Source organism: Priceomyces carsonii, assembly GCF_900007245.1.
Source record: "Priceomyces carsonii strain CBS4050 genome assembly, scaffold: Debaryomyces_carsonii_scaffold_4, whole genome shotgun sequence".
Lineage (NCBI taxonomy): Eukaryota > Fungi > Ascomycota > Pichiomycetes > Serinales > Debaryomycetaceae > Priceomyces > Priceomyces carsonii.
The window spans coordinates 1,469,779-1,493,979 of NW_026946677.1; the positions used below are offsets into that span (position 1 = coordinate 1,469,779).

General features: G+C 36.7%; 12 protein-coding genes across 12 annotated transcripts; 6 read left to right on the forward strand and 6 right to left on the reverse strand.

Annotated features, from left to right (window-relative positions):
• Positions 1–15: 15 nt before the first annotated feature.
• PRCAT00004284001 (fungal specific transcription factor domain-containing protein) lies at positions 16–1,956 on the reverse strand (the record flags this gene model as incomplete). Its single annotated transcript, XM_062954272.1, has 1 exon — positions 16–1,956. One exon carries the CDS (start codon positions 1,954–1,956, stop codon positions 16–18), a length of 1,941 nt encoding a protein of 646 aa, XP_062810991.1.
• A 453-nt stretch (positions 1,957–2,409) lies between these two features.
• Positions 2,410–3,612, forward strand: AAT22 (Aat22p; the record flags this gene model as incomplete). Its single annotated transcript, XM_062954273.1, has 1 exon — positions 2,410–3,612. One exon carries the CDS (start codon positions 2,410–2,412, stop codon positions 3,610–3,612), a length of 1,203 nt encoding a protein of 400 aa, XP_062810992.1.
• A 36-nt stretch (positions 3,613–3,648) lies between these two features.
• PRCAT00004286001 (D-mandelate dehydrogenase-like dehydrogenase) lies at positions 3,649–4,674 on the reverse strand (the record flags this gene model as incomplete). Its single annotated transcript, XM_062954274.1, has 1 exon — positions 3,649–4,674. One exon carries the CDS (start codon positions 4,672–4,674, stop codon positions 3,649–3,651), a length of 1,026 nt encoding a protein of 341 aa, XP_062810993.1.
• Positions 4,675–6,151: 1,477 nt separating this feature from the next.
• Positions 6,152–8,119, forward strand: PRCAT00004287001 (uncharacterized protein; the record flags this gene model as incomplete). Its single annotated transcript, XM_062954275.1, has 1 exon — positions 6,152–8,119. One exon carries the CDS (start codon positions 6,152–6,154, stop codon positions 8,117–8,119), a length of 1,968 nt encoding a protein of 655 aa, XP_062810994.1.
• Positions 8,120–8,457: 338 nt separating this feature from the next.
• Positions 8,458–9,375, reverse strand: PRCAT00004288001 (uncharacterized protein; the record flags this gene model as incomplete). The annotated part of the gene is made up of 1 exon (XM_062954276.1): positions 8,458–9,375. The coding sequence occupies one exon, from the start codon at positions 9,373–9,375 to the stop codon at positions 8,458–8,460; it is 918 nt and encodes a 305-aa protein (XP_062810995.1).
• A 496-nt stretch (positions 9,376–9,871) lies between these two features.
• Positions 9,872–12,055, forward strand: PRCAT00004289001 (uncharacterized protein; the record flags this gene model as incomplete). Its single annotated transcript, XM_062954278.1, has 1 exon — positions 9,872–12,055. One exon carries the CDS (start codon positions 9,872–9,874, stop codon positions 12,053–12,055), a length of 2,184 nt encoding a protein of 727 aa, XP_062810996.1.
• Positions 12,056–12,902: 847 nt separating this feature from the next.
• PRCAT00004290001 (uncharacterized protein) lies at positions 12,903–14,411 on the reverse strand (the record flags this gene model as incomplete). Its single annotated transcript, XM_062954279.1, has 1 exon — positions 12,903–14,411. The coding sequence occupies one exon, from the start codon at positions 14,409–14,411 to the stop codon at positions 12,903–12,905; it is 1,509 nt and encodes a 502-aa protein (XP_062810997.1).
• A 347-nt stretch (positions 14,412–14,758) lies between these two features.
• PRCAT00004291001 (uncharacterized protein) lies at positions 14,759–15,985 on the forward strand (the record flags this gene model as incomplete). Its single annotated transcript, XM_062954280.1, has 1 exon — positions 14,759–15,985. One exon carries the CDS (start codon positions 14,759–14,761, stop codon positions 15,983–15,985), a length of 1,227 nt encoding a protein of 408 aa, XP_062810998.1.
• An 807-nt stretch (positions 15,986–16,792) lies between these two features.
• On the forward strand, positions 16,793–17,866 carry PRCAT00004292001 (heme-dependent oxidative N-demethylase family protein; the record flags this gene model as incomplete). Its single annotated transcript, XM_062954281.1, has 1 exon — positions 16,793–17,866. The coding sequence occupies one exon, from the start codon at positions 16,793–16,795 to the stop codon at positions 17,864–17,866; it is 1,074 nt and encodes a 357-aa protein (XP_062810999.1).
• Positions 17,867–18,130: 264 nt separating this feature from the next.
• On the forward strand, positions 18,131–19,748 carry PRCAT00004293001 (Zn(II)2Cys6 transcription factor; the record flags this gene model as incomplete). Its single annotated transcript, XM_062954282.1, has 2 exons — positions 18,131–18,154; positions 18,213–19,748. 2 exons carry the CDS (start codon positions 18,131–18,133, stop codon positions 19,746–19,748), a joined length of 1,560 nt encoding a protein of 519 aa, XP_062811000.1.
• A 1,057-nt stretch (positions 19,749–20,805) lies between these two features.
• Positions 20,806–21,282, reverse strand: PRCAT00004294001 (uncharacterized protein; the record flags this gene model as incomplete). Its single annotated transcript, XM_062954283.1, has 1 exon — positions 20,806–21,282. The coding sequence occupies one exon, from the start codon at positions 21,280–21,282 to the stop codon at positions 20,806–20,808; it is 477 nt and encodes a 158-aa protein (XP_062811001.1).
• Positions 21,283–22,625: 1,343 nt separating this feature from the next.
• On the reverse strand, positions 22,626–22,958 carry PRCAT00004295001 (uncharacterized protein; the record flags this gene model as incomplete). The annotated part of the gene is made up of 1 exon (XM_062954284.1): positions 22,626–22,958. One exon carries the CDS (start codon positions 22,956–22,958, stop codon positions 22,626–22,628), a length of 333 nt encoding a protein of 110 aa, XP_062811002.1.
• Positions 22,959–24,201: the final 1,243 nt, after the last annotated feature.

Here is a 24,201-nt window from a genome sequence, read left to right on the forward strand (position 1 = left end):
TTTTTGAGTTGAGCTTCAAGTTGCGTCCCAATGATCAATGTTACCGGCCCAAATATGAATGTTAGAATATGCGTTTTCCCAAAATTCGACATCGGTCTCATCAAAGAATTTGGACTTCCTATTGAGTACCGAATCATTTAAAGATGGTACGAAGGAAGTGTCTAATATCTGAGATGGGAATAATAATCGTTCGTCCTCGTCCTTTCTTTGAGGGAACGAATCTAAAGAGAAAATCGACTCGTTTGCATCGGAGGCATGTTTTTGTTTTGATCCTTCTGATAGATCAAATAAGTTGTTCTCCGAATGATTTGAATTGAAATGAAATTCGAACGTTTCGTTAGACCTCTCTGTTAGTCCCTGGATGAAAAGTCTGATTTTCGAAAACTTCGCCGTAGCATTAGAGTTACCTTTCCGGGATAATTCCTGTAAAATATCCAAGCAAGAATTGAGTGAGTTTTGTATATTGCCTTCATCAGACATACCCAAGAATTTTGACAAAGAAAATGTCAAGGATGCACTGAAAACGTAATCTACATCGACCACCCCGAACACTGCAATAGTCGTCTCTTTGAAGCACGTTATCATAATATTTGTTGTAAGCTGTGCAGCATTGATGCAAATAGTCAACATTGTCAAGATATTCAGGGAGATATTAGCTAAGCTGAATGAGCTATCCTCTGCGTGCGCTTTTTCATGTACAAGCTGATAAAGAACGGCTACTGTAGCAAGGTGAATCTGATAGCAGTAGTTGAGATGGAGTGAGCATTTAAGTCTTTTCATCCTCCCATCACCATGTTTTCTTTCGTCTAATTTTAACCTAAAGTTGGATGGTAGATTTTCGTTCCAGTCAATTAGTCTTCGAATTATTATATCAACTGATGCCAATAGTCCACCATCATCACCAGCAAGTTTTCCACTTAGCGATCTCTTTTTATATACCACGTTCACAATATCTTCAGCTATTTTAGCTAATTCAAGAAAAGATTTCATGTCTTCTGCATCAGGAAAAGTAATCTTTTTACAGATACCATCGTCAAAAGAAACCATCTTCGGATATGAAACAGTTATATCAGATGCATCAAGTAGGGTGGGATGTCCTAATTTGGCACATAAAAACCTATTGGTAGTAAAAGCAGACCAGAATATTCTCTTTCTAATCTCGACGTCTTCTTCAGAATAAGCATTATCTTCTGGCTGAAGATGTAGATTCAATTGTATTGAAACTTGCATAGCCAATGTAGAATACATTACTGCATTTTGATCTTCATTGATGGATCTAAAGTAATACGCTGCTAAAATTAAAATTATGACGATTTTGTCATTATATACATTTCTCAAAGGGAAGATTTCAGACAACCCGGCCCAAAATAACGGATATGTTTCAGGAACTAGTTTATCTTCTTTACACAACTCTCCTTCAGCTAAATCTGAGCGAATACCAATGTAATGTTGACCTAGCGCGAGTAACACATAAATAAGTGGTTTCCAATACTCATCTGACAGAAATTCCCAATGTCCATTACTATAGAACTGGCGAAGTTTGGCTCTTATATATCCTTCCTCAAATGGTAAGTTGACTGATGCTAGGTAAAAATGAGCGTAACTAACCATTTCTTCTGCGTAAGAAAGAGACATGCTTTTAATTCCTTCCTTGTTCGAAATATGTTTCTGAGGTAGCTTATTGTTGTATAGATTCGAAAAGTTATCATTTGCTGATACGTTGATATGTTGCATTTCCGCTAATTTCGATATTACGATGTCCGACGAACCAGCTTCTAAATGTCTGTCTTTGACCTTGGTAAAGTTGGTTGAATCATTAGTCGATGGAGGTAACTTGGAACTCCTCAGATCTTTGACGTACCATGATTTGTCTTCGACTACAATAGGATTTGGATCATTCTTTTGTCCATCGAATTCAGCGAGACGGGCTTCTAAATGCTTTATTTTGTCTTTCATGCCTTGTAGTTTAGAATTCAATAATGACACCCTCTTTTCTTTCTCTACATAAATACACTCAGCTTTCACTAGAGCGCAGCTTCGGCATACCTGATCTCCAGAACACTTTGACTTTCGTTTTTTACATCTCAAGCATCTAAATAAATTTGTCAGTTTTAATGTTGATCATCATAGTTGTACATATGATACGTACGCTTTGCTAGATTTCTTATTAAATGCAACTTCCAGCTCTCTCACATGCATTCTTAGCTTGGGCTTTGTACTTCCAAAGATCGCCCTTAATTTCTGTTAAAAAACTTCTATCTCGAATTTAAATTCAGATCGGCCCTCTTTTTCCGATCATGATACAAGCCGCACGCTATAAATCACTTAGTATAAGACTTGAATGTAACCCAGGTAATACATACCCACATTGTACTTAGTAGAAATTACAAATTTGCACAACTATTAAGAATGTCACTTTTCGGAAATCTTGAATATCTGGCTCCAGATGAGTTTAATGACATCAGATTAAAGCTTGCAAATGATGACAGTGATTGCAAAATCGACATAAGCGCCGGGGTATATAGAGACGAAAAAGGCAAACCATATGTATTGCCTTCAATAAGAAAAGCGAAGGATCTTTTGCATTTGAGCAAGGAGGGCCATGACTACAATCTCTGCTTAGGAATACCTGATTTTGTACAATGTGCAGCTCGTATTGCTGTGGGCGAAAGTGCAATGAAAGAAGGTAAAGTTGCATCATGTCAGACTATTGGAGGAACAGGAGCTTGTCATTTAGGTTCTGCTTTCTTAGCTCAGTATTGTGGTTTCAAAAATTTTTATCTTGGGATTCCAGCATGGCCCAACTATATACCTTTGATCGAACAAGCTGGAGGGAAGATAATCACTTACAACTACTACGATCCTGAAAAAAAAACAGTCGATTTTAGCTCATTGGTAGACGCTATGAATTGTGCACCAAAAAATTCGGTTTTCATTTTACAGCTATGCTGTCATAATCCCACTGGTACTGACTTAACTAGAGAGCAATGGGCTACACTTGCTTCAATAATGAAAATAAGAGGGCTCATTCCTTTTATTGATGGTGCCTATCAGGGACTTGCTTCTGGCTCGTTAGAAGAAGATGCTTGGCCTGTGCGAATGCTTATTAATACTGGATTAGACATCTTATTTTGTCAGTCATTTTCGAAGAGTTTGGGGCTTTATGGAGAAAGAGTTGGTTGCCTTCACATTGTCTCACAAAATCCAACATTTACAGACGTGGTGAGAGATACGATTCGATATATTTTCAGAGCTGAGTGCTCTAGCTCTCCAGCTTTTGGCGCTAGATTGGTTTCACAAGTATCAAACAGTCCAGAATTGATGAGTCAATGGAATGATGATCTAGAAAAAATCTTCTGCAGATTAAATACGATTCGCCAGATGGTTTATGACACCTTGACTACGAAGTACGAAACCCCAGGAAACTGGGAGTTCATAAAGACTCAAAAGGGCCTTTTCTGGTTTTCCGGATTGGGCCCGGAACAAGTAAAGAAAATGATTGAAGAATTTCATATTTATCTTCCCAGAAATGGAAGAATTAATATTGCTGGTCTAAATGATAATAATGTGCAATTGTTTTGTTCCATTTTTGACAGAATAATTAAAAATTAGCCTTTCCATACTTAAAAATATATAAATAATTAATTTTCAACCAAAAGCTATACTTCTTTGCTCAGGTATTCTGTTTAAAACATTTCCAGTTGTCAATCCAGAGCGGATGTTTTCAACTACTAATTCTTCCATTTCCAATATTGTTTGCATGGCATGCGTACCCATGTGCGGAAGTGCAACAACATTTGGAAGAGAAAGTAGTTCTTCGGATACATGAGGTTCATTCTCGAATACATCCAATCCAACTGCTCCAATTTTTCCATTTTTCAAACTATTGATCATACTTTTTTCATCTATTATCTCTCCTCTTGCTGTATTGATAATGATAACACCATCTTTCATGAGTCTGATCATGCTATCGTCTATTAGGTGATGTGTTGACTGATTTAAAGGGCAATTTATCGATATAACATCAGAAATAGTAATGAGTTTTTCTATACTTGACACGTATTCAGATGTTCCTTCCTCTTTAGCCGGTAATTTTTTCCTATTATAATAGATGATTTTTTTAAATCCTAGTGATTCACATCTGTCTCTAAAAGCACGGCCTATTGAGCCCATACCGACTATCCCAAGGATTTTGCTTTTCGGATTCAACCCTACTTTTGCGCCTGCCCCAAACCCTCCTTTTGGCCATTCCCCATTGAGAAGCCTTCTTCGACCTTCGTCGAAGTTTCTCATTGCACCTAGAAGAAGAAATAAATTGGTATCTGCCGTTGATTTGCTTATTACATTAGGACAATTTGAAACCTGAATCCCCTTGTCGGTGATAGGTTTAATATGACACTGGTCATAGCCAGCACCCTGATGAGAAATATATTTTAATGTTTTAGGAAAGTGAGAAACTAGTTCTTCATCAAACAATCCCACTTTATGCCCTGTTAAATAACCTCTTCCTATAGCGACGACATTGGAATACTTTCCATGAAGGTCAGTGATAAATTCTTCTCTCGAATAATTATCGATAAGAATAACTTCAGCTATGTTTTTTAATTCCTCCCATGAATTATGGGCAAATCTTACTGGATTTAAGTGAATCACTAATGGCTTTTCAAGAGTCATTTTGTAAAAGAAACTCCACTCCTTCAGGCGATCTCTTTCAAATTAACATAAATAGTGTATCTACATGAAATATTTATCATATATACATATATGTTTTTCGGACACATTTTCCGATCAGATGCATGCGCTCTTTTAGGAAAAGCATTTATCAACCAGAATCACATACAGTTTCACCTATTTTACCAAGCCCGATACAATATTGGTTCTGATAGACCAAGCTATTTTAATTAATAAATAAAGGAATAAGTAGTATTCATTAATTGTGAACGCTTTAGCCTTAACCTGACCACAAAAGACTATATTTTATTTAGTTTCACTCTGAGTTCGTACTATCTACTAGAACTGCATAACAACAACATTATGACGTCCCTCAGCTGATATTTGAGTAAATCATGATAACATATCTGAGCTCAAATTAACGAGTTCCTTGAGCGAAATAACTTTTTTAAGCAATATGCTCAAATTACAACTGCTTTCATATCTTTACACACTTCGACATTTTGCGTATCTCTAGAAAGCTCCAATATAATTGGAATTGTTGCGAAACACAATTTACCGCGAAAACTATCTTTGTATCTAGCTTCCAAGTAGCATACCTTTTCCAATACCTTTTTGTCGTATTTGGGATCAAAAAAAAAAGCTACAAAGCTATTTAAAATTGAAGGTTTTAGAGACACGAAACAGAAAAGACTCCTACAAGGTACATAGAAAAGACCCAAGTACTTGACCAAAACTGCCACGCAATAAACCCAGTGCTATTAGACTCCCAAGGGCCTTCTCCGTACACTTTAATGAACAGGTCGAAGAGTTTACCTAGATTTATCGAAAATACAAAAGACTTCTAACTCTCCCCTGTATACTGTATATGAGACCATTTTTCACCCACCAAACGTAATGTAATGGTGGGCATTAGACGGAAAAATGATGACAATCTGTTTGTCAGATATTTCAATTTGTTTTTGCAGAAGATATTTCAAGCCTCTATACGAATATTCCAACGGAAGAAGATTGTGATACAATTGGTAACCAATTCAGAGACATCGTTCGAAGAACTAAAGCAGAAACCAAAAAACTTTTTTCCACCTAACCAAGTTTATAATGGAACTAATTTAGTGTTTGTAATGATAGAATCTATCGACATATAAAAGGTACCACATTGAATACTAGCATGGCACTGGATACGCAATAATATATCCTGCATCTACTAATAGCATTTAGTGCAGGTACTCAGAAAAAAGTGACACACACGCACCTTCCACTTCAGATAGTTAGTCGATATACTACGCCTGAGAAGTTCTGTCATTATCTTCATTGAAGAACAACTCAGTCGTCTTCTCGAATCAGTTGGTCAGAGGCTCAAACGATCGGATCTCTAAATTGGGAACACGGCTCAACAAGTATTTAATTTGAACTATATATAGGATTTTCAATCCAATAATTATTCGAATTACGATCAAGGTGAAATGGTCATCCCACAATGCCGTGTATGTACTTTTCAGGTAAAGAAAGTGAAGACATAACACTTGATGATCCTGAGAACGATTACATTAGGATAAATCCTGAGCTATATGCCAAAGTTCAGCTAGACAATGAACAGAATGCCAGAGTCTTTTTAGACACTTATTTATTAAGGATACGCGATTATATGCCAGAGGATATGTATGCAGTGGAGCAAGAGGACCGAATAGTATCGAGGAGTGATGCATCTGTTTCCCTTGAGACTAGGGTATTCATACCAGCTCTTGTCTATGTCACCAACTTAATGATCGTAGCCGACTTCAGGGAGATGACCAGTAATGAATTCAAAACTACTTACCTTGCTCCACTTAATGACGCTCTTAGGGAATCTATTATCGGTGATGGCTACTTGCTGAAGCGATATGCTTATCCATTTGGAGACGCTACTCATGTGGAAGGTGATATCCAGCGATACTTCGATGAAGGAATAGGGGGTTCGATTAACACACTTTACCGTGAGATTTGTGGGAAGTATCATAAGTTTGGCAAGCCAACTATCATAAGACCGCCTTTAGATAGAAGACGGATAATAAAACCAGATATCGCTCACATTTCCGTAGATAAATCAGCGCCTAATCTACAAAATCCAGAAATCTGCTTCGCGATAGGTGACTACGAAAAGAAAAATTATTATTTAAACCAGGGTTTTGAAGAATTGAAAATGGCCATTGCAAACTATGAGACAGATTTGTCGGGTCAGAGAACATTAAGACTGCAGTTAACACATACGCATACTATATTTCAAGACCGAGAATGGACACCCAGAGTGGTATGTGCGTTAGTTCTAAGGAAATATATTTATCAAGCTTTACTCTGTGGTACGGATAGAGTATTCATTTCAGATCATCAATCATTTTCTGGGTTTTTCAAGTATAAATTTGTTGACGACGAAAAAATGACGATAGACTACTTCGTTATCAACGATCCAGAGACTGTCGAGCATGGCATTACTTTAAGATCAGCAATTGCAGGATTTTTCTACGAAGAGAGAAAAGGCGCACTCGATACGAAACAAAGGTTGGCAACAACACTTCAGGTGGTGGGCAAAACAAAAGGATCAGACCCATTTGAGAATGTAGTTCCTAGACCTGTGGAAGAACCATCTCATGACCGTAAACGGAGCAAATTATCTGGAAGTGCTCTCAGGAGTCAGTTGATTTCAATCGAGGAAAATATCGAGGATGTTGACTTTGATGTAATTCATGGTAATACATATTGTCGTATAATCTACGATGCCCCCAAATGTTATCCTGGACTCAGATACGTACTTCCTATTAGCGTTTTTGTTAAATTGTATAATTATCCAGACCTGGCTTTTGAAAATTTTCCAGAGAAAGAAGACTATTACGATATGTTTGTGAATGAACTTGAAATTAACAAAATTATCGCAAATTCTCAATTTGCTTCAAACTTTCCAAAACTCATCGTATCTGGATACCTAAATGGAATTCCAAGTAAGCCAATGCATATATTTGAAGATCTAGGAGAAGAGTTACCCATATCTGAGTGGAACTATGACAAAGTATATGACGTTATCAAATTAAGACTTGAGGAAATTCATGTTTTGGGGATAAGCCACAATGATGTCAGACTTTCCAATATTCATGTTTCAGTTGCAGGTAAAATTTCGTTGATAGATTTTGGATTATCAGCCTGTCCAAGCAGTAAAGAACGTAAAAAGGGTGATTTTACAGATCTAGATCGGATTTTTAGAAGACCGTCTTACAGCAACCAAAATGAAGACCAAGGTGGTCAACGAGAAATGAATTGTGACGCATCACGTAAAGAGTCTAATATTAATAGAAATTATGGGTATAATGAGATTAAGTCATCGGAGGACGAAGGAGTTTTTGAGAGTATAAGCAAAGAGTCCCAAGGTACAGAGCAAACAGAGAGGTCTTTCTTCCAAAGGACAGGTGAAAAATAATAATAGGCTTCGTGCCACTTGATACACAAGCTCCATAGAATATTGGCTGGATGAGAATTTGAGCTGCCTAGAGGACAAGAGAAAAAGATAGATTCACGTCAAATCTGAGCATTCATATGAAATTTGCTAACAATAGCAAGATATGTGTTCAAATTCGCCCCGCAAAGCTATTCTGAAGGTCTCACAAGAAAGCATTTATAGATAGTTCTCAAAGCGTGTTACTTGTATAATGAACGACACTAATAATAATAATAATAAAATAAAGACAAAAATTATAATAATGGTAATAGTAATAATAAGAGAACAGTCATATATGTCAACCAGTTGTCTGTTTACAATTAAACTTTGATCAGCTCAAGAGCACTCCATAATATTTCTTCTCTTTTCTCATTATATGAATCTTCAGAAGATCTTATGATGTCTCCTTTATCACAATAAGCAACATTGTTAACTTTATCAAACACCTCATCGCTAAATATAGTATCGAAAAAAACCTTACCTGCCGTTGAAGGAATAGATACTGAGGGTAGTAACAAGAGTAATGGTCCCATGATAGTAGCCATTACTTTTACAAAGGGTTTTGCATGTCTAGTTAATCCAGTTGCAATGACAATTCTTGGATTGTAAACTAAAAAGTCAACCTCTGGGTACAACTTTGCCAACTTATGAACATAATATATGAGGGCCAATTTACTTGAGGAGTAAGCACGAGCTCCCGCACTCATAGATTCGGGGTCATTGTCAGCTCCATTTCCCACTGGAAATAGTAATTCATCCACATTGTCACTCCAATATGGAGGTGGAACAAGGCCCAAGGTGTGCTTTAAATCACCAAAATGGACATCACTGCCTGTCAATATAACTCTGCTACCTGAATGCTGCTGATACAAAGGTAATAAAGCCTTCATCATGAAGTAGTATGAGACCACATTGGTTTGGAAAGTAGATTCAAATCCATCAACTGTTTTAACCGTACGTGTCGGATATTGAATAGCTGCATTTCCTACAAAGTACTTAAGGGGTGGAACTTTCCCTAGATTTACCAACTTTATGATTTCCTGTGAAGCCTTCTGTACGCTCTTGATTGAACTAAGGTCACAAGTGATTACTGTGACCTGTTTTCTTTTAATAATGGCCTTAGGGTTGCGACAAAGTAGTATGTGATGCAAATCTGGTCTCTCATTTTCAATTTTATCTGCTGTGATTACACCAAATCCATTTGATAACCCGGTACTAACTATTGTAAATTCTGCCATTGCGTTCTTTGAATTCAAGTTTGTAGTTGATATTACCTTGATAAATTTGGGGCACTATTTATACATATATCTGGAGCCGGACTTTATGTTAAGTCCACGGATTTGATTAATTCCTGCCGGCCCACCTTAAGACTCTATTTCGGATTTATCTCTAGAGGAACAGATCCGAAATTTTGTATCCTTACTCCACAGGGCTTCCCTATCAGATGAGCTGCTTATTAATATTTGCATTCCTTTTACATAGTCATTACTATTCTCTCGAGGCCATGGCATGAGGTGCAAAAATGTAATCTTCTCGCTGTGTCACACCATTTCAAAAGCAGAAACAATTTCGCACTCCACGGTATATCATTAAATTTTAGCTTTAAATCATTTTTCTACATTTTCTATACGGGGAACTTGCAAGGAGTATAATCTTGCAAGACGGGACGTGTCTACTAGACCCGGAATAGTCAATCCTAATTCCTTATTTGCAAATAAAAAGATAGTAATAACAATGGCCCCGGTCAATGGTAGCTCAAGAAAGAGGAGGCGAATTCCTCCTTCATGTTTGAGTTGTAGAAAAAGAAAGACAAAATGCGACAGACAGAGGCCTTTCTGTGGTCGATGCGCTACAGATGGGATTAAAAGTGACTGCGTTTATGAAGCGACCTCTGAAGTTCTTAAAAAAAGCGAAGGACAAAGATTGAAAATTGATTCGTTGAAATCGAAAATCAAGTTATTGGAGGAAACTATTGAACTTAAAAATTCAATCATTGAATCATATTCAGATGGTAATGGGCCCGCGGCCAAAATAAGAGGTACATTGGGCCATTTGATAAACCCGAAGGATCCACCAACTTTTAATCTGAACTTACCCATTTTGGCTAAAGAGAATCAAGATTTCGATGGGTTTGTTATGATAAACTCATTTTTAGTGTACCAAGGACCAACCTCATTTATTGCAAACTTTCAGAGAGATGAAAATACCAAAGCTGTGTTTGATGAGCTCAACAAGCATCTTCATGAGAATACCATGCCAGACAAAGCAGTTTTCAAGTTATCTGCATGCGATGTAAGGGAGTCACCAATGCTGGATAGAACTGCACAATTGGCAGCTGAAATCGGTAAACTTCCTGCGTTGAAACATGTCGAATTATTAATAGAGCATTTTTTTAATACTTGTTATCCTTTAGTCCTGTTTATTGACAAAGAATCTATGGTTCCAAAATTATATCTGCTAATTCAAGACAAAGGTGATTATTGTATTATAAGTCATAGTAAGAGGAAACAGAGAGTTGAGATTGCAATTTTGCTTATCATTTTACGATTTGGATTCATCTCTTTACCTTCTAAAGGAAGAGTTTCCAATTTGAAAATTTCAACATATTATATTGAATGTGCTAGTAGGTTACTTATATCTCTTGTGACATTAAAAATAGTAACGTTTACGACAGTACAGGGGTTTCTACTTTTGCTTGTCTATAGAATGCACTGCCCTGAAGATGATGATTCACTTCATGATGTGGCAATGTTGCAATCTATGATAATTCAATCTGCAAGGGAGATAGGATTAGATAGAAACCCTAAATCGTATCCTAGTCAATTTTTAGATAGCAAAACTATGTATTTTTGGAGAAATGCTTGGATCCACATATGTTATTTTAACACAAGTCGAACTTTTGAACAGGGCCAATGCCCGTCGACGAATATCTCAGCGTCCGATACGTCATTCATTTTACTGAATAATCTCAAATTTCAACAATCGCCTGGAGTATTTCGAAACCTCGAATATATGGAATCAGTATCTCAATCTGTGGGAGATGTAATGTTAAATTTGGTCGATAAAAGAATTGTTGATGAAAGAAGTATCTGTCAATTATTAAAATACTTGAATAGTATACTTGAAAATGATACAAGAACTTTTCGACAGCTACGTACTCAAGATAAGTACATATTGGTGGAAGGGGGGCTTAGTGAAAGAGTAAGAGAATTCATACTAAGATTGGACTTATCTTTCAAGAGCTATTCGTTATATTATTTTTTATACTTGAATTTAAGTGATGATAATGAATTCCAAACAAAGGAGAAAAACCAGTATCTAGCGCTAGCGATTGAAAAAGCTTTGATTCTCTTGAAGGTGAATCATGAATTTTCAAAGGATCCTAGCGCAATGTTTGGTACAGAATATGAGAATATAATAGCTTCTAGAATATGGAGAAACCTGAAGATGGTTCTCTCTTGCGTAATATCTTTAATTGTACGTATTCATGAAGGGAAGTGTTCTTTGAGTGATGCATTTGGATATTTTGATAGTCCTGATTCCTCAGGCTTGATCAGGTGGGCTGGAATTCGATATGATGATGAGAAGCAAACAATGTTGAATATTGCACATGTTTTGGAAGAACTTTATACAAACGGGATGAGTTCGTGTACGAAATTCTATTCCTGTTTTAAGTCTTGTCTATTTATATGGTATGGGGTGCATTACCTTCAAGTTAAATTTCCTGAAATTTTTGCACCTGTGGCGGCTCATAATTGGTCACTAGAAAATTATTTTGCAGATTTATGTCCCTTGGATGAAGTGGGCGAGTTTTGGGATGATCAACATGGATTGAACAGTGCCCCAGATGTTGATCTTTTCTTTTCTAAATTAGGGATAGATTTTGATGACCTTTCAAAAAATATGGACAACGGTTAGTTTTAAGTTTAAAGAACTACTATTGCATATGGTGAAATCGCTGCGAAAAAGTTTAATTAAAGGAAGACACTTTTTCATCGGTATTTTCGCTGGGTAGGCTTCTCTGGAACTTAAGGGGATCAATCAATTTTTAAGAGATTAATGTTTGATTACGATTTCTGCGGAAGATATTTTGTCCAAGTGATGCACATATTATCTTGAATATACATTTAGGGCTCAGAATGTTCTGACGAGGAAACCCGGTGTGATGAATTCTTTTTCTTTGAATGGAAAAAGTAAATTGTGGTATTCAGATGTCATAATTATATTCCTGTAACCGTCAATTCCTTTTACGTTGCTGCATTCATTATGCGCGTTAGCTTAGTTAAGATCTTCGTCGAATGCTTTTGCCTTTGTCACATTCTGACTGTGATTTCTAAGTTGAAGAATACTAGACTTGGGTGAACTGTAAAATAAGGATATTGGTGCTGAAATAATATGACAATAGAGCATATGAATACGAATGTGTACACAAAAAAATTGCAACAGTTTGCTAAATTCTCGAAGGATTGAAAGCGGGATCAGACTTTAAATATGTCATGGAATCTTTTGGCGGCTAGAAGTTAGGTGGCAGCCTATTAAAGCATCCCAATTTTTAACCGCAAATCGACAATGTTGCAGTCAAATTAATCCATTGGAAAACTAGCATCTCTTAATTGAAATATGCAAATATGAGAAGCTCTATATCAATGAAAAAAGACTGTCTATCATAGTTAGAATTTTGTAACTTAGTAATCGAAATTATTTTTAATGCATAGCTCCGCTTGATCAGATCTTTCTCCAATAACATTCTAATCTACCTCATATATCAAAGCAACCAACTCACAATCTTGTTTCTTTTAGGCTCTTTTTCTGTACACGAAGTCTCAACCTCCTCAAGGTCTGACAAAACATCTACGGTTACAGGATCGTAAAAGTTCTCTCTTTCCCGTTTTAAGGCACGCCCTCCAACATATAGTACAATAACAATAGGAATACTAATATACGCAGCAACAAAATTACTCACATTCCAGTTACCTCGAATGAAAACAGTGTAGCCATTTGTTAAACAAAGAATTGTGAAAAATGTCATGGTGACAAAAGCAATCGGATACATGAAACGTGTTCTAAAAGGAACCCTATCATCCAAGCCAAGAAAACTTATTACTTTTCGATATCTGATGTATGTTATTGAAACGAAAATCCAACTTATAAACCCAGATATTGTTGCAATATTGGTAAGCCAGTTAAACACCGTACTTGCAGAATTGGAACAATTAAGATAAGCCAAAAGCGCGATCAAAGACAGTAGTGAAACAGCATAAATAGGAACACCAGAACGGGTTGTTCTCGAAAATATTTTAGGTGCATCACCCTTTAATGCCAATGAGTGCAATACTCTAGATGAAGCGAAAAGAAATGAATTCCCACAACTGAGAGCAGAAGTCAAAATACAAGCATTAATGATGTGATTTAAAACAGGAATCCCAGCATTTTGTATACCGATGACAAAAGGACTTGCCGCTGCGGATGATTTTCCAGAAGTCACCGCATCCATAAGCCTGCTGTCATTAGAAGCAACAATCACACTTATGACAAGAGGTGCCACTGTGAAGAATATCAATAAACGATAGAAAAACTTTGAACACGCTTTTGGCATATTTTCCCTAGGATATTTTACTTCCGAGGCAAAGGAAGTAAGTAATTCCGGAACCAAAATGAAACTAAATCCACTTTTGACTAAAGCTGACCAAAATGACAAAAATCTACCTAGATTTCCTGAAAAGAGGCTGTTTGTAAAGGAGCCGGGATCTTTCCAGTAATGAAAACCCAAGACACCATGCAGATTTGGAGCCCCACCAAAAAAAATCACTATTCCAACAATTATCAAACCTATTAAGCAAATAATTTTTATACTCGCAACCCAGAATTCGGCCTCCCCAAAATATTTAGCTGGAAGCAAGTTGACTGCAATGGTAGGAACCAAAAATATAGTGATAAAAATTGCTGGGTTTAAATCTGTCCAGTACTGTATAACGAATGCACACGCTGTTATCTCCGCAGGTGCGATGATAGCTTGGGCATAAAACAAATTCCATCCCGCTACGAAGGATAAAGACTTGCTGGCATATCTCCTGCTCAATGCATAGAGAGTTGTCTCACCATTCAAAGGAATAAAAGAGACCATCTCTCCCAATTGGTTCATCAAGCTCCATAAAAAGAAATTGGTAACACAAAAAGCCATCACTAGCGGCGCAGGTCCACAAGTACTCAAAGTTGCCCCCGTACCAACGAACAAACCAGTCCCGATCCCTCCCGCAAACAAAATGACCTGCATGTGACGAGTAGAGATTCCTCTGACGGTAACATTATTATCTGCTATAGACGACTCACTGTCTTCAATTACACTAATTTCAAGTTTATTCTTCTGAAATGATTTCAGAGGATTCAGAACAAATCTTTTATGCCACTCATTTTGCTCTTTGTAGCAATAAAACGAATTATTTTCTCAGATGCTTACCACCTAAATATACTATTGAGGAAGCGCTTTAGGTGATAACGAAAATTCATCCTGATAGGCGTATGCAGTCCTAAGCTATTTAGAACTAATTAAGGTGAATGCCGCTTTTGATAACGATAACGATAGTTCTGATAAATATCACAGATTTTGATCGGCACATTTATATGTTGAATTTCAAGAACTCTTTTGAGAAGTACATTAATCCGAGTTTGATATTTCTCATCATGTTGACTGATGAAATTATCAATGGAAATCATAGCTTTGACATAGCTGAGGATATAATATCTTGCGAAGTTTTGCAGCTCTCACAAGTAATTGAGAATGCAGATGGCTTCTTTTCTCATATAAAATTTGATCCATCCAAGCACATCGCTTTTGACGGAAAGGCTCTAAAAGCTGCTAAAAAGCATACTTTCAAGGACCTTGGAATAGAGAAGACACATTGCGCAGTCATTGGTGAGGTAGCTGCAGTTGAGCCTTTTCCATTATTCACTGAAGAAGCAGTCGAAATAATGAAGTGGGAAGTATTTCTGAGACCAGATATCATCCGTGAATGTGGAAGGCGTGTTAACTTGTCTCAAGGCTCGACTTCAAGAGATTTTCAGGTTTCTGGCTACGTTGATAAGACTCTGTTTACGAAAGAAGCCATGTCGCACCCAAAGACTTTAGAGATTTTTAGTACACTAGCAGGTATGAATTTGGCTATACCTCACGTTTTTGGTAGGGGCCATATCAATGCGTCTTTAGCAGATAGAAGGGGAGATCAAAATGCAGAGAGTATAGTTGACAGTCATTTAGTAGAACTTTTGGCCAAGCAGGATGAAGACAAAGAGCATATTCCTAGTTCCGTTCATTGGCATTATGATAGTGTTCCAATGGTATGTGTGTTGATGCTCGAAGCCCCCGAAAACATGATTGGAGGAGAAACATGTATAAAAAAGGGAAATGAAGATGTCGTTAGAATTAAAGGGCCACGTAAAGGTTATGCTACGTTGCTTCAAGGAAGGGTAATAAAACACATGGCAACAAAGCCTTTGAGCAATTCGGATAGGATTTCTCTCGTGCTATCCTTTGTTCCAGGGGATCCTGGAATCGTGGATACCACAGTTGCAGTTTCTGAAAGACCTAGTGCTACACCTTCGTTTTTGAACGATACCTTTTATCCAAATTATGTCAACTATAAATTTAGTAGGATTGAGCAAAGGCTAAAAAATTTTAGGCAGAAATTGATTGAGAATTCTGAAAAGGGTGGTAGATTTGATCAGCTTCATACGATAGATTTTTGCAAGGACATAGAAGAATATTTGAGTGGGGTATACAAGAATTTTGAAGCGATAGATGACGAGCCATACCCCCCAAGCTTATTTTCAATTCCTTACTCTGATCTTTGAATTTTATTTTTATTTTTGGGTAATTTTGAAAGAAAAGCGGACGTTCTTACATCTCATTATCTTTATTAAAGGGTATCTGGATTTTATACTTTAGTCTACCCTATGCTAAGAATACGAAAAATTAGTTTTTTTTTTTAATAATCTGTTTTAGCAGAACATAACGATTCATGGGGTAGGTTTTGGTTCTGAAATTACGGTAGGAAAGTACTTTTTATAATATATGCTGTGTGTATTAAATGCCATTTGTTTTAAATGAGGAAAGTATTTTTTGAGATGCTTGTTCGAATGCTTCTAAATATTCGAATTTTCGAAACAAAAAATATTTCAGAACCCGAGTACTTCCTTTTACTCACCAGTAGTCACTAAATTAGCAGATTAATAGAAATTGACTAACATAATAATGGCCTACCTTCTACTATTCCTCCAAGGCAGCAGTCAGTCAAGATAGATGATGAAGAATGTAGTGCTTAGTGCTAGATATCACTAACACTTGATGAAGATACAAGTCCAAAAGGGCCGGGCCGATTCCTTGCGTTTTACGAAGGAAAACACTTCTTATTTCTTTGATTTGTTGGATTCAGAAAGGAGAGACTAATAGAATGAGAGCTCGTAGCACTTTTGAGAAATCGATAATTTGCTGCTTTTGAGCCTAGGCTTTCTAATCAAACACGCACATGCATTTTAGGAAATAGCCGCGCCTTGATAAGAGATTCTCTTCTAGCGATAAATATAAACTATGTGCTCATAAAGTCAACTTGAGAAAATAGCATTCAGTACAACCACCTTTCGGAAATTTGGGGGAACGCAATGATACCACTCTTTTATTTTGTTGCTTTAGTTCTCTTGGGATGTGTAGCTTGGCTTTTTCCAGCGCTATTCGTAAAAAAAAGGTTCAAAATTGAGAGAAAAAATCTATCAGTAGCTCCTGTGGATGATTATTTCAACTGGAAAGTAGTTCAACCTACAATAAGTCTTCCTTTTAAAAAGTCCTATGCTATGAGTATGGGGATACGCCGCTGTGCAGTCGAAGACTGGCTCCTAATCGAAAATACGTACCTAGCTCGAGTCAATGAACGTAAAAGAATTGTCAAGAGTCATAAAAATCAAACAGTTTATTCCCATGAAAGCAGTTTCGATGCAATTGAAGAGCTCTATTCAACAGTGATCACATTCCTTGCATCACGTTACCCCAAAATATTTTACCAGAATGACAAGGATGCATCAATGATCCAAAATTCTATCACAGGAGAAGAAATACCTCTTTCTACTAAAGGAACAAGTGCAGATCAGCAGCTCTTGAACTTGAGTAAATCAGTTGAAGAAGATTTCTTACTTTTAATTAAGGATCCTCTCGACAACAATATATATAAGTTGAGAGGCGGTGTATGGTGCTTTCCTAATGGATTTGACCCTGCAGAAAAGTTCAACAGAACGATGAATGAGATTCATTCACCAATCCCTCATCTAAACGAAAAGTTGGGATTATCCATAGACCGTTTTTTTGCAAGGATGAAAGATGGATCCTTCGTCTCCAGAAACAACTGGGCTGTACAGACTCATTCAAATTTGTTTCTGATTTCAAACACTCACTCCTATTCGCACGACGAAATCATTAAACCTCTTACTCTTGACGATGTAGATTTGAGTGAGATATATGTGAGAAGCGAATATCAAGTCTTAACCAAGTTACCAAAATCTGATGCCATAGTATTTACAATTAGGGCATATATGTTCACATTGTCACAAATCAAAGAGCAAGGGTTGGGTAATGCCTTTTGCGATGCTATCGATGGTCTCCCAGAAAGCTTCGGCATTTACAAAAGACGTCCGGAATGGAAACAAGTAATTAGAGACTATCTTTTGAATACAACGTTAGTATAGTTTTATAGGCATATTTAGTATACTGAAAAAGCCTATTAAAGTGTAACGACCTGTATTCAATAAAAAGTGCGTGCCCTAGAATATATGCAAGGCGAGTATTTGATTATTCATTGTCAACCATGCAAAAAGAAGGCTTCATACCATGGGAGATTTTGTATCTTACGAAGCTTCAAGGAATACAGCTAGCTCAAAATGCAGCAACTTTCACCAGAAGGCGGTGAAGACGACGCATTTTTATGGTAAACGTTCCAGAAGCTCTATTATATGCTTGAACTGCCGTCAAAAGAAGTAAGTAAGTAAACACGATCTCTTCATAGCAAGAAGCTAACTTATTTGATACAGAAAGAAATGTGGTGGGGAACGCCCTACTTGTGATCGATGTAAAAAGTTGAATCAAATCTGTATTTGGGATGATAAAGGTCATAGGGGTAAAAAGCAGTCTCAACAAAAAAATAAAGACAGTGAAGATGCTAGCCTTATCGATTTTAGCTTAGATCAGTCTTTAGTCAAAAGTGATAGAAGGGATGCAGGTGCTGAAAAAGAAGAAGAAGAACTTCTTGATTTTAATTCGGAACTACCATCGTTACCTACGTCCCTTTCTTCGCCCCCTCAGCGTTCTTTACGATACATATCATATTTGGATGACGAAGGACTTAAATGTATTGAGTATTTCCAACTAAAGGTTTCTAAATTAATAACGATTTGCCCAGATAAACACAATTACTTGGTGAAAACATATATGCCGTTGGCAATGAATAATAAGTCTATTCAATTAGCCTTGGCAGCTTATGGCTCAGTATTTATGAATGAAAATCCAGATAACTTGAATTACAAAGGTTATTTAAAGCGTGCAACAAAAGTGATTCAATCATCTGGCGCCTATTTCGAAAACATTACAAAGTCTGATTTCTATATTCTTTTGTGCTTTTTTTTGATAATGCTAGGCACAGAAGTGTGCTCAGGGGATACCCATTATGCACCCATATTCCTTGAGCAGTGCAAAATCTTGATCAGAAATCGAGGGGGGATCTCGAAAGTGATTCTTGAGTTTGAATTCTCCAACTCAATGAAGTGGCTTCTCTCAAATATTCAATACCACGATATTTTATCATCGCGATCTGCATTGAAGGGATGTGAATTAATTGATGAATATAATGATGTTTTTAAACACCAAAAGTTATTAGATACATGTGACTATGGTATTGATCCATTTCAAGGATCTATTCAACCAATCTATTTGATACTTGGAGGAATAATAAATGAAAGTGTCAAACTCAGGCATGAATGGAGACAATTGGAGGAGATGTCAAATAATTTGGAATATGGCGTTATTAAGCTGAAGGAATTCAATGAAAACTTGAATAAAATATTTCGCTTAAGACAAAAGTTTTTTGAAAAGATTGAAACACTCTCCCTGGTCTATTCCGAGAAAATTTCTCGTTGCCAACCTAATGGAAGGCAATTTGCTTCATTACTAGATGAAAACGAAATTTTAGATGATCATGTAATGTTTTTCAACCTTTTTAGGCTCTGCTGTCGTTTGTATCTCAACAATAATATCCGAAGGCTACCTCCATCTTCATCTGAACAACAAGGTCTTTTGTACAAAGCTTTGAATATAATTGACGAGATAATCGACACACGATTGGTGACATGTATGGGATTTCCTCTAGTGATTTGCGGAATGGAATGTGTTTCAAAAATCGATCGAGTCGCGATGATCTATAGGATAGAGAGATACATGACTAAATACAAAGCAAAGAACCCCATATGGATATGTAATATTATAGAGGATGTCTGGGTAATGAATCCTGATGGAAATTTGTGTCTAGACTGGGCTGAAGTTGTTAAAGATATGAATTGGGATGTCTTTTTATCTTGATGCGTCACCTTACAAAGTTTGGAAGTACCAAAGGCGAAGTTCGGTATGGCGAGGATGATGTTTTGTTGGTTATAGATATTATGAGTTGGCTGATAGGCGAACATTACATTCTTTGACTATGGCCTATCCTATACAACTTTTAAATTTAAGAATTTACGCGTCATTATAGATGAGACGTATGGTTAACCTAAAGGTGTGTAATACCGGTAAATTGGATGATACTGAGGTCATTATAGTGTATATCAGCAACAAAACCCAAGAGTGAAGAGACACTTGAAAGAATTGAAGGGTTTTGAGAAAATCTATTTGAAAACTGGGGAGGAGAAGGAAATTGCCCTCTTCTTTATCTTGAAAAAAGGCGACGTTATACTGTGATAATTATGAAAAAATAGCTTTCGGAGAAAGATGCATATAGTGATTTGCAAGGAAATAGCTCTAAAAGCATTTTCTTGTGACACCATCCAGTTCAGGGCAACCTGTTTGTTTTGGTGGATCGACGTTCGAGTTTCTGAAGCTTTCTTTTTAAAAAGCTACAGAATAATCTCTCAACATGCCTAGAAATTTTTGAAGAATAATTCTGATGCCATAGAGCAATGCATATTTCCTCTTCTTATGTTCTCCTAAGACAAAGAAATTGCCTTTCCTGTTCCAGCAATTTGACAGATATCTTGAATATAAAGTACACTACATTTCGTTTGAAGATAGTGTACTTCGAGTTCCTAATTAGTTACGAAACTGCGAGTCTAGTTCTTCACTGGTGATAAGCAATTTCGTTTAGTTCAGGCAATTCGAAATCAAGCTCTCTTTAAGATTGAACTTCTTGGCATGTATCAATGAACATACTTTGCTGTATACCATGACTCTTCATCCAAGAATATATTTTTAATAAGATATGGTAGCTGAAGAGAGGAATCTAAAATAAGATGCTTATAACTATAGATCGGTAACTATAAGAAAAAAATCAATCTTCTCTAGCCTCAGGGATCGATCTTTCTTTCGACTCACTTATAAAACCTCTTTGCTCTTTTACTTTACATTGTATAACTTTAAGCATGTCTTAAAATAATGATAAAGTTGGTACCTTTATATCATCATGTTTGGCAATACGGACAACATTTCCACAAATAACCTCTAGTTCAATGTAATTACCTTTTCTGAGATCGACCAACATGAAAGGCGAATAATAATATACACCATCATCTGCTCTTAGCATAAATTCCATGACGTCTTCAGGAATGTGAATGTTTTCAGACTCTGCAACTTTCAAGACTTCCCTCATTGCTCTTCTTATAATAGTTTCATTACCACCAAAAAGTTCTAATCTTCCAGTATCAACACCAAGTATTGTGCAAACACAATTCAAGGTTGCGTTATAAACCAACCTGCGCCATCTCGTGAATTGAACGTTGTCGTCATAGAAGAATTTATTATTTTCATTCGAATAAATCCTGATGAAACTATCAGCAGCATCTTTCTGCTTACATCTTTCAATATTGTGATTCAAGAAATATCCAATCTTTAAGTTGGCCAACATGATCAATTTTTCCTCTATTATTGGTAGACAAAATCATGCTGACACCACTCATGACTATACTAGATGGAAACCTTTTAATACATGCTCCTTCAATTCCAATGCCGTTTTGTATGAGCACAATAACTGAGTTTTTAGTAACTGTTGGTGCAATTATATCCTCCACTTTGTGGATATCAGGTAAATTCTTAGTAGTAACGACAATAAAAATAAAAGGGCCAAACATTACAGCATCTTCTACGCTTCGGGCAATATTTGAAGGTATGTAAGAGGGTATGTCACCATAGTCGCAAGAAATGATCTAAAAGCCCTTTGTGGCGACAACCTCGTAGTCAGAACTTATCACCGCAGTCACCTCTGCTTTACACAAATACTCAAGTCCATAAGCTGCAATTGTACCTACACCTCCTGAACCAATTTTTAAGAACCTTCGATCTTGTCATTACTCTCTTTTCGCTTTTATGAAAAAAATCAAGCGCAGGCAGATTATTTCTTTATTTCACTTGAAAAAATGCTGGTATCAAGTTCTTCGACTTTTTCATGCATCTCCTTTAATATAAGTAAAGCGCTAACTACCTAGTTAAGAATATGATAACAAATTTTGTACGCTATCTATACTAACATCGCGATAGATAAGGAATATGCAACCCTCACAACATGGTCTTGACTTGAAAAAAGAAAAAAAAAATTCAAAGCGGCATTTACATTATAGCATATTACTGCCTTTAACTACACATTTAATATAACACTTACTTATATTAATCTCTAAATAAAAATGCTCCAGCTGAAGCCTCAAGTTCGAATATATCATCCTAAATACCACTCTAGACACTTCTCAAGGTACTTCTCAAGGCACTTCCCTAGATACTTCGCGGCATGAATTCATCGCCACCATCACGCAGCCTTTCCCTCAGTCACCGATGATAGCTTGCAGTTGATATAATGGATTTCATTGACCAGAAATATACTGTATATAGACCCACTCTGTAACAATTTCTTCAGACAATGCTCTCCATAACGATCTCGAATCCTTGACACCATCCTTGACACCAGAAGAAATTGCGGTAATAATATTATCCTTGACACCAGCCGTCATCCCACAATAGTATTTACGAGAGTAACTTCATCTCCCTGTTCGACATCAGACTTGCCTCTTAACTGCAAAATAAAAAATTGACAGGCGATAAAGCATAATTTACTATAGCTTGAGAATCCAAAACCAAAAAAAAAGAGGAAAGCATTTTTCTGCTTCCTCGTTCATGGCCTCCAAGAAGATAAAGGACAATTTCAAATTCGATTCCCCTTTTAATGTTTTAAGGTATTTTCATTCATTTACTGAACTTCAGTTAATTCTCTGTCATAATAGAAGAGATACACATGGCATCACAGAGTATCAAAGCCACGATGAAAGAAACAACCAAGGCTTTTAAAGAGCTGTAACACGAATAGCCATTAACATTATAGTACAGCGATAAATGCTCATCGATGGCCCCACCTGCTGCAAACCCAAATGGGGTAACAAATCGTTGAAACTTTATTCGTGAAGTGGTTACAAGAGACTCATTTTCATGAGAGAGGTTGCTTTGCATCATCACTAGAGGTTTATGGAATAGGGCAGCAACCACCGCGACGCACCCAACTGCTATGGTAACATTATAAAACATATCTTCCGAAATCATAGAAAATACCTACTATGATGATCCAAATCAGCGTTCCTGTAAGTATGAGAGGCTTTACGCGTCTTATAAGTAGAACTCCCGCTGCAATAAAATGCACAGCACCATATGAAATACATAATGGAACAATAATAATGAGGAAGGGATCGATCCAATTTGGCAATGGTAATCAATATGATTCCTCAAGCTTTGCTGTGGTACAAAGGAAGTAAGTTGATAGAAAAAATTGATTAATGGGAAATATTTCCAATTTGAATAGAAACTCTGAGGGTATAACGGAGGTCCTATTCAAATACTTCGGATACTTTGCGAAGATAGGTATCAATGCTACTCCAGCTACTATGAGCGCGGTATAATACAGTTCTTGCCCTGAGTCGTTGAGTTCCCAGCCAATTCGAGAGGTATAATAATAAGTCCAATAAATGCGATCGCTATTATTAAACCAGTCATATCCGTTTTCTAAAAAAATTGATTTAGATAGCATTTGTACTTATGCTGTTGACCCCCTTATACTGGAGACCTGTCGAGGTCGAGACCCACTGATTTGTCTTAGATGCCTCGTTATGCAACATACCATGCAACGCAAAAAAGGAATATTGGACAGAGGAAATATTATTGCAAACATTCCGATTTCCCATCTTGTTCAATCTTCTTGAAGGAGAGACATCGGAGACTATAAGACAATGAGAAGTAAAGTTTCTGGAAAAATGATATAAAATAACCTAAATTTTAAGCTTGGTAAGTCTGAAAGTATAATGAGAAGCGTAAAGGTGACGCCAACAAATCCCAAACTGTAAAGACGGAATCAATTATTGATGTAGCCAAGCTTTTGGTAGCTGCATGAACTATAATTCTAATAAGGCAGATTGGTAGCCGGAATACACCTCCAAAGGGCAAAAGACATCGGCTAATCTAGCGAACAGCAACGGGCCTGCTGTCTTAACAAATACGTTAATTACATCAACAACTATGATCAATCTGTCATTTGCTGTATGCGGTACCAAAGAGGAACGCTGATAAAAGACAACCTCTAAAGGAGTATTATTTGCTTGCGAATAAAAAATCTCAGATCTTATTACACCATAAAAGATATATGTAATGTGGGACAGATCCTGACATAGAATAAAATTATGAAAGAAGACATAAGCATTTTCTCACATAGTGATATTACTAAACGACGCGCATTTAGAGAAAGCTGCCATTTAAAATTAGAGCCATAATTGGATTCTTGATTTTGTATGATGCA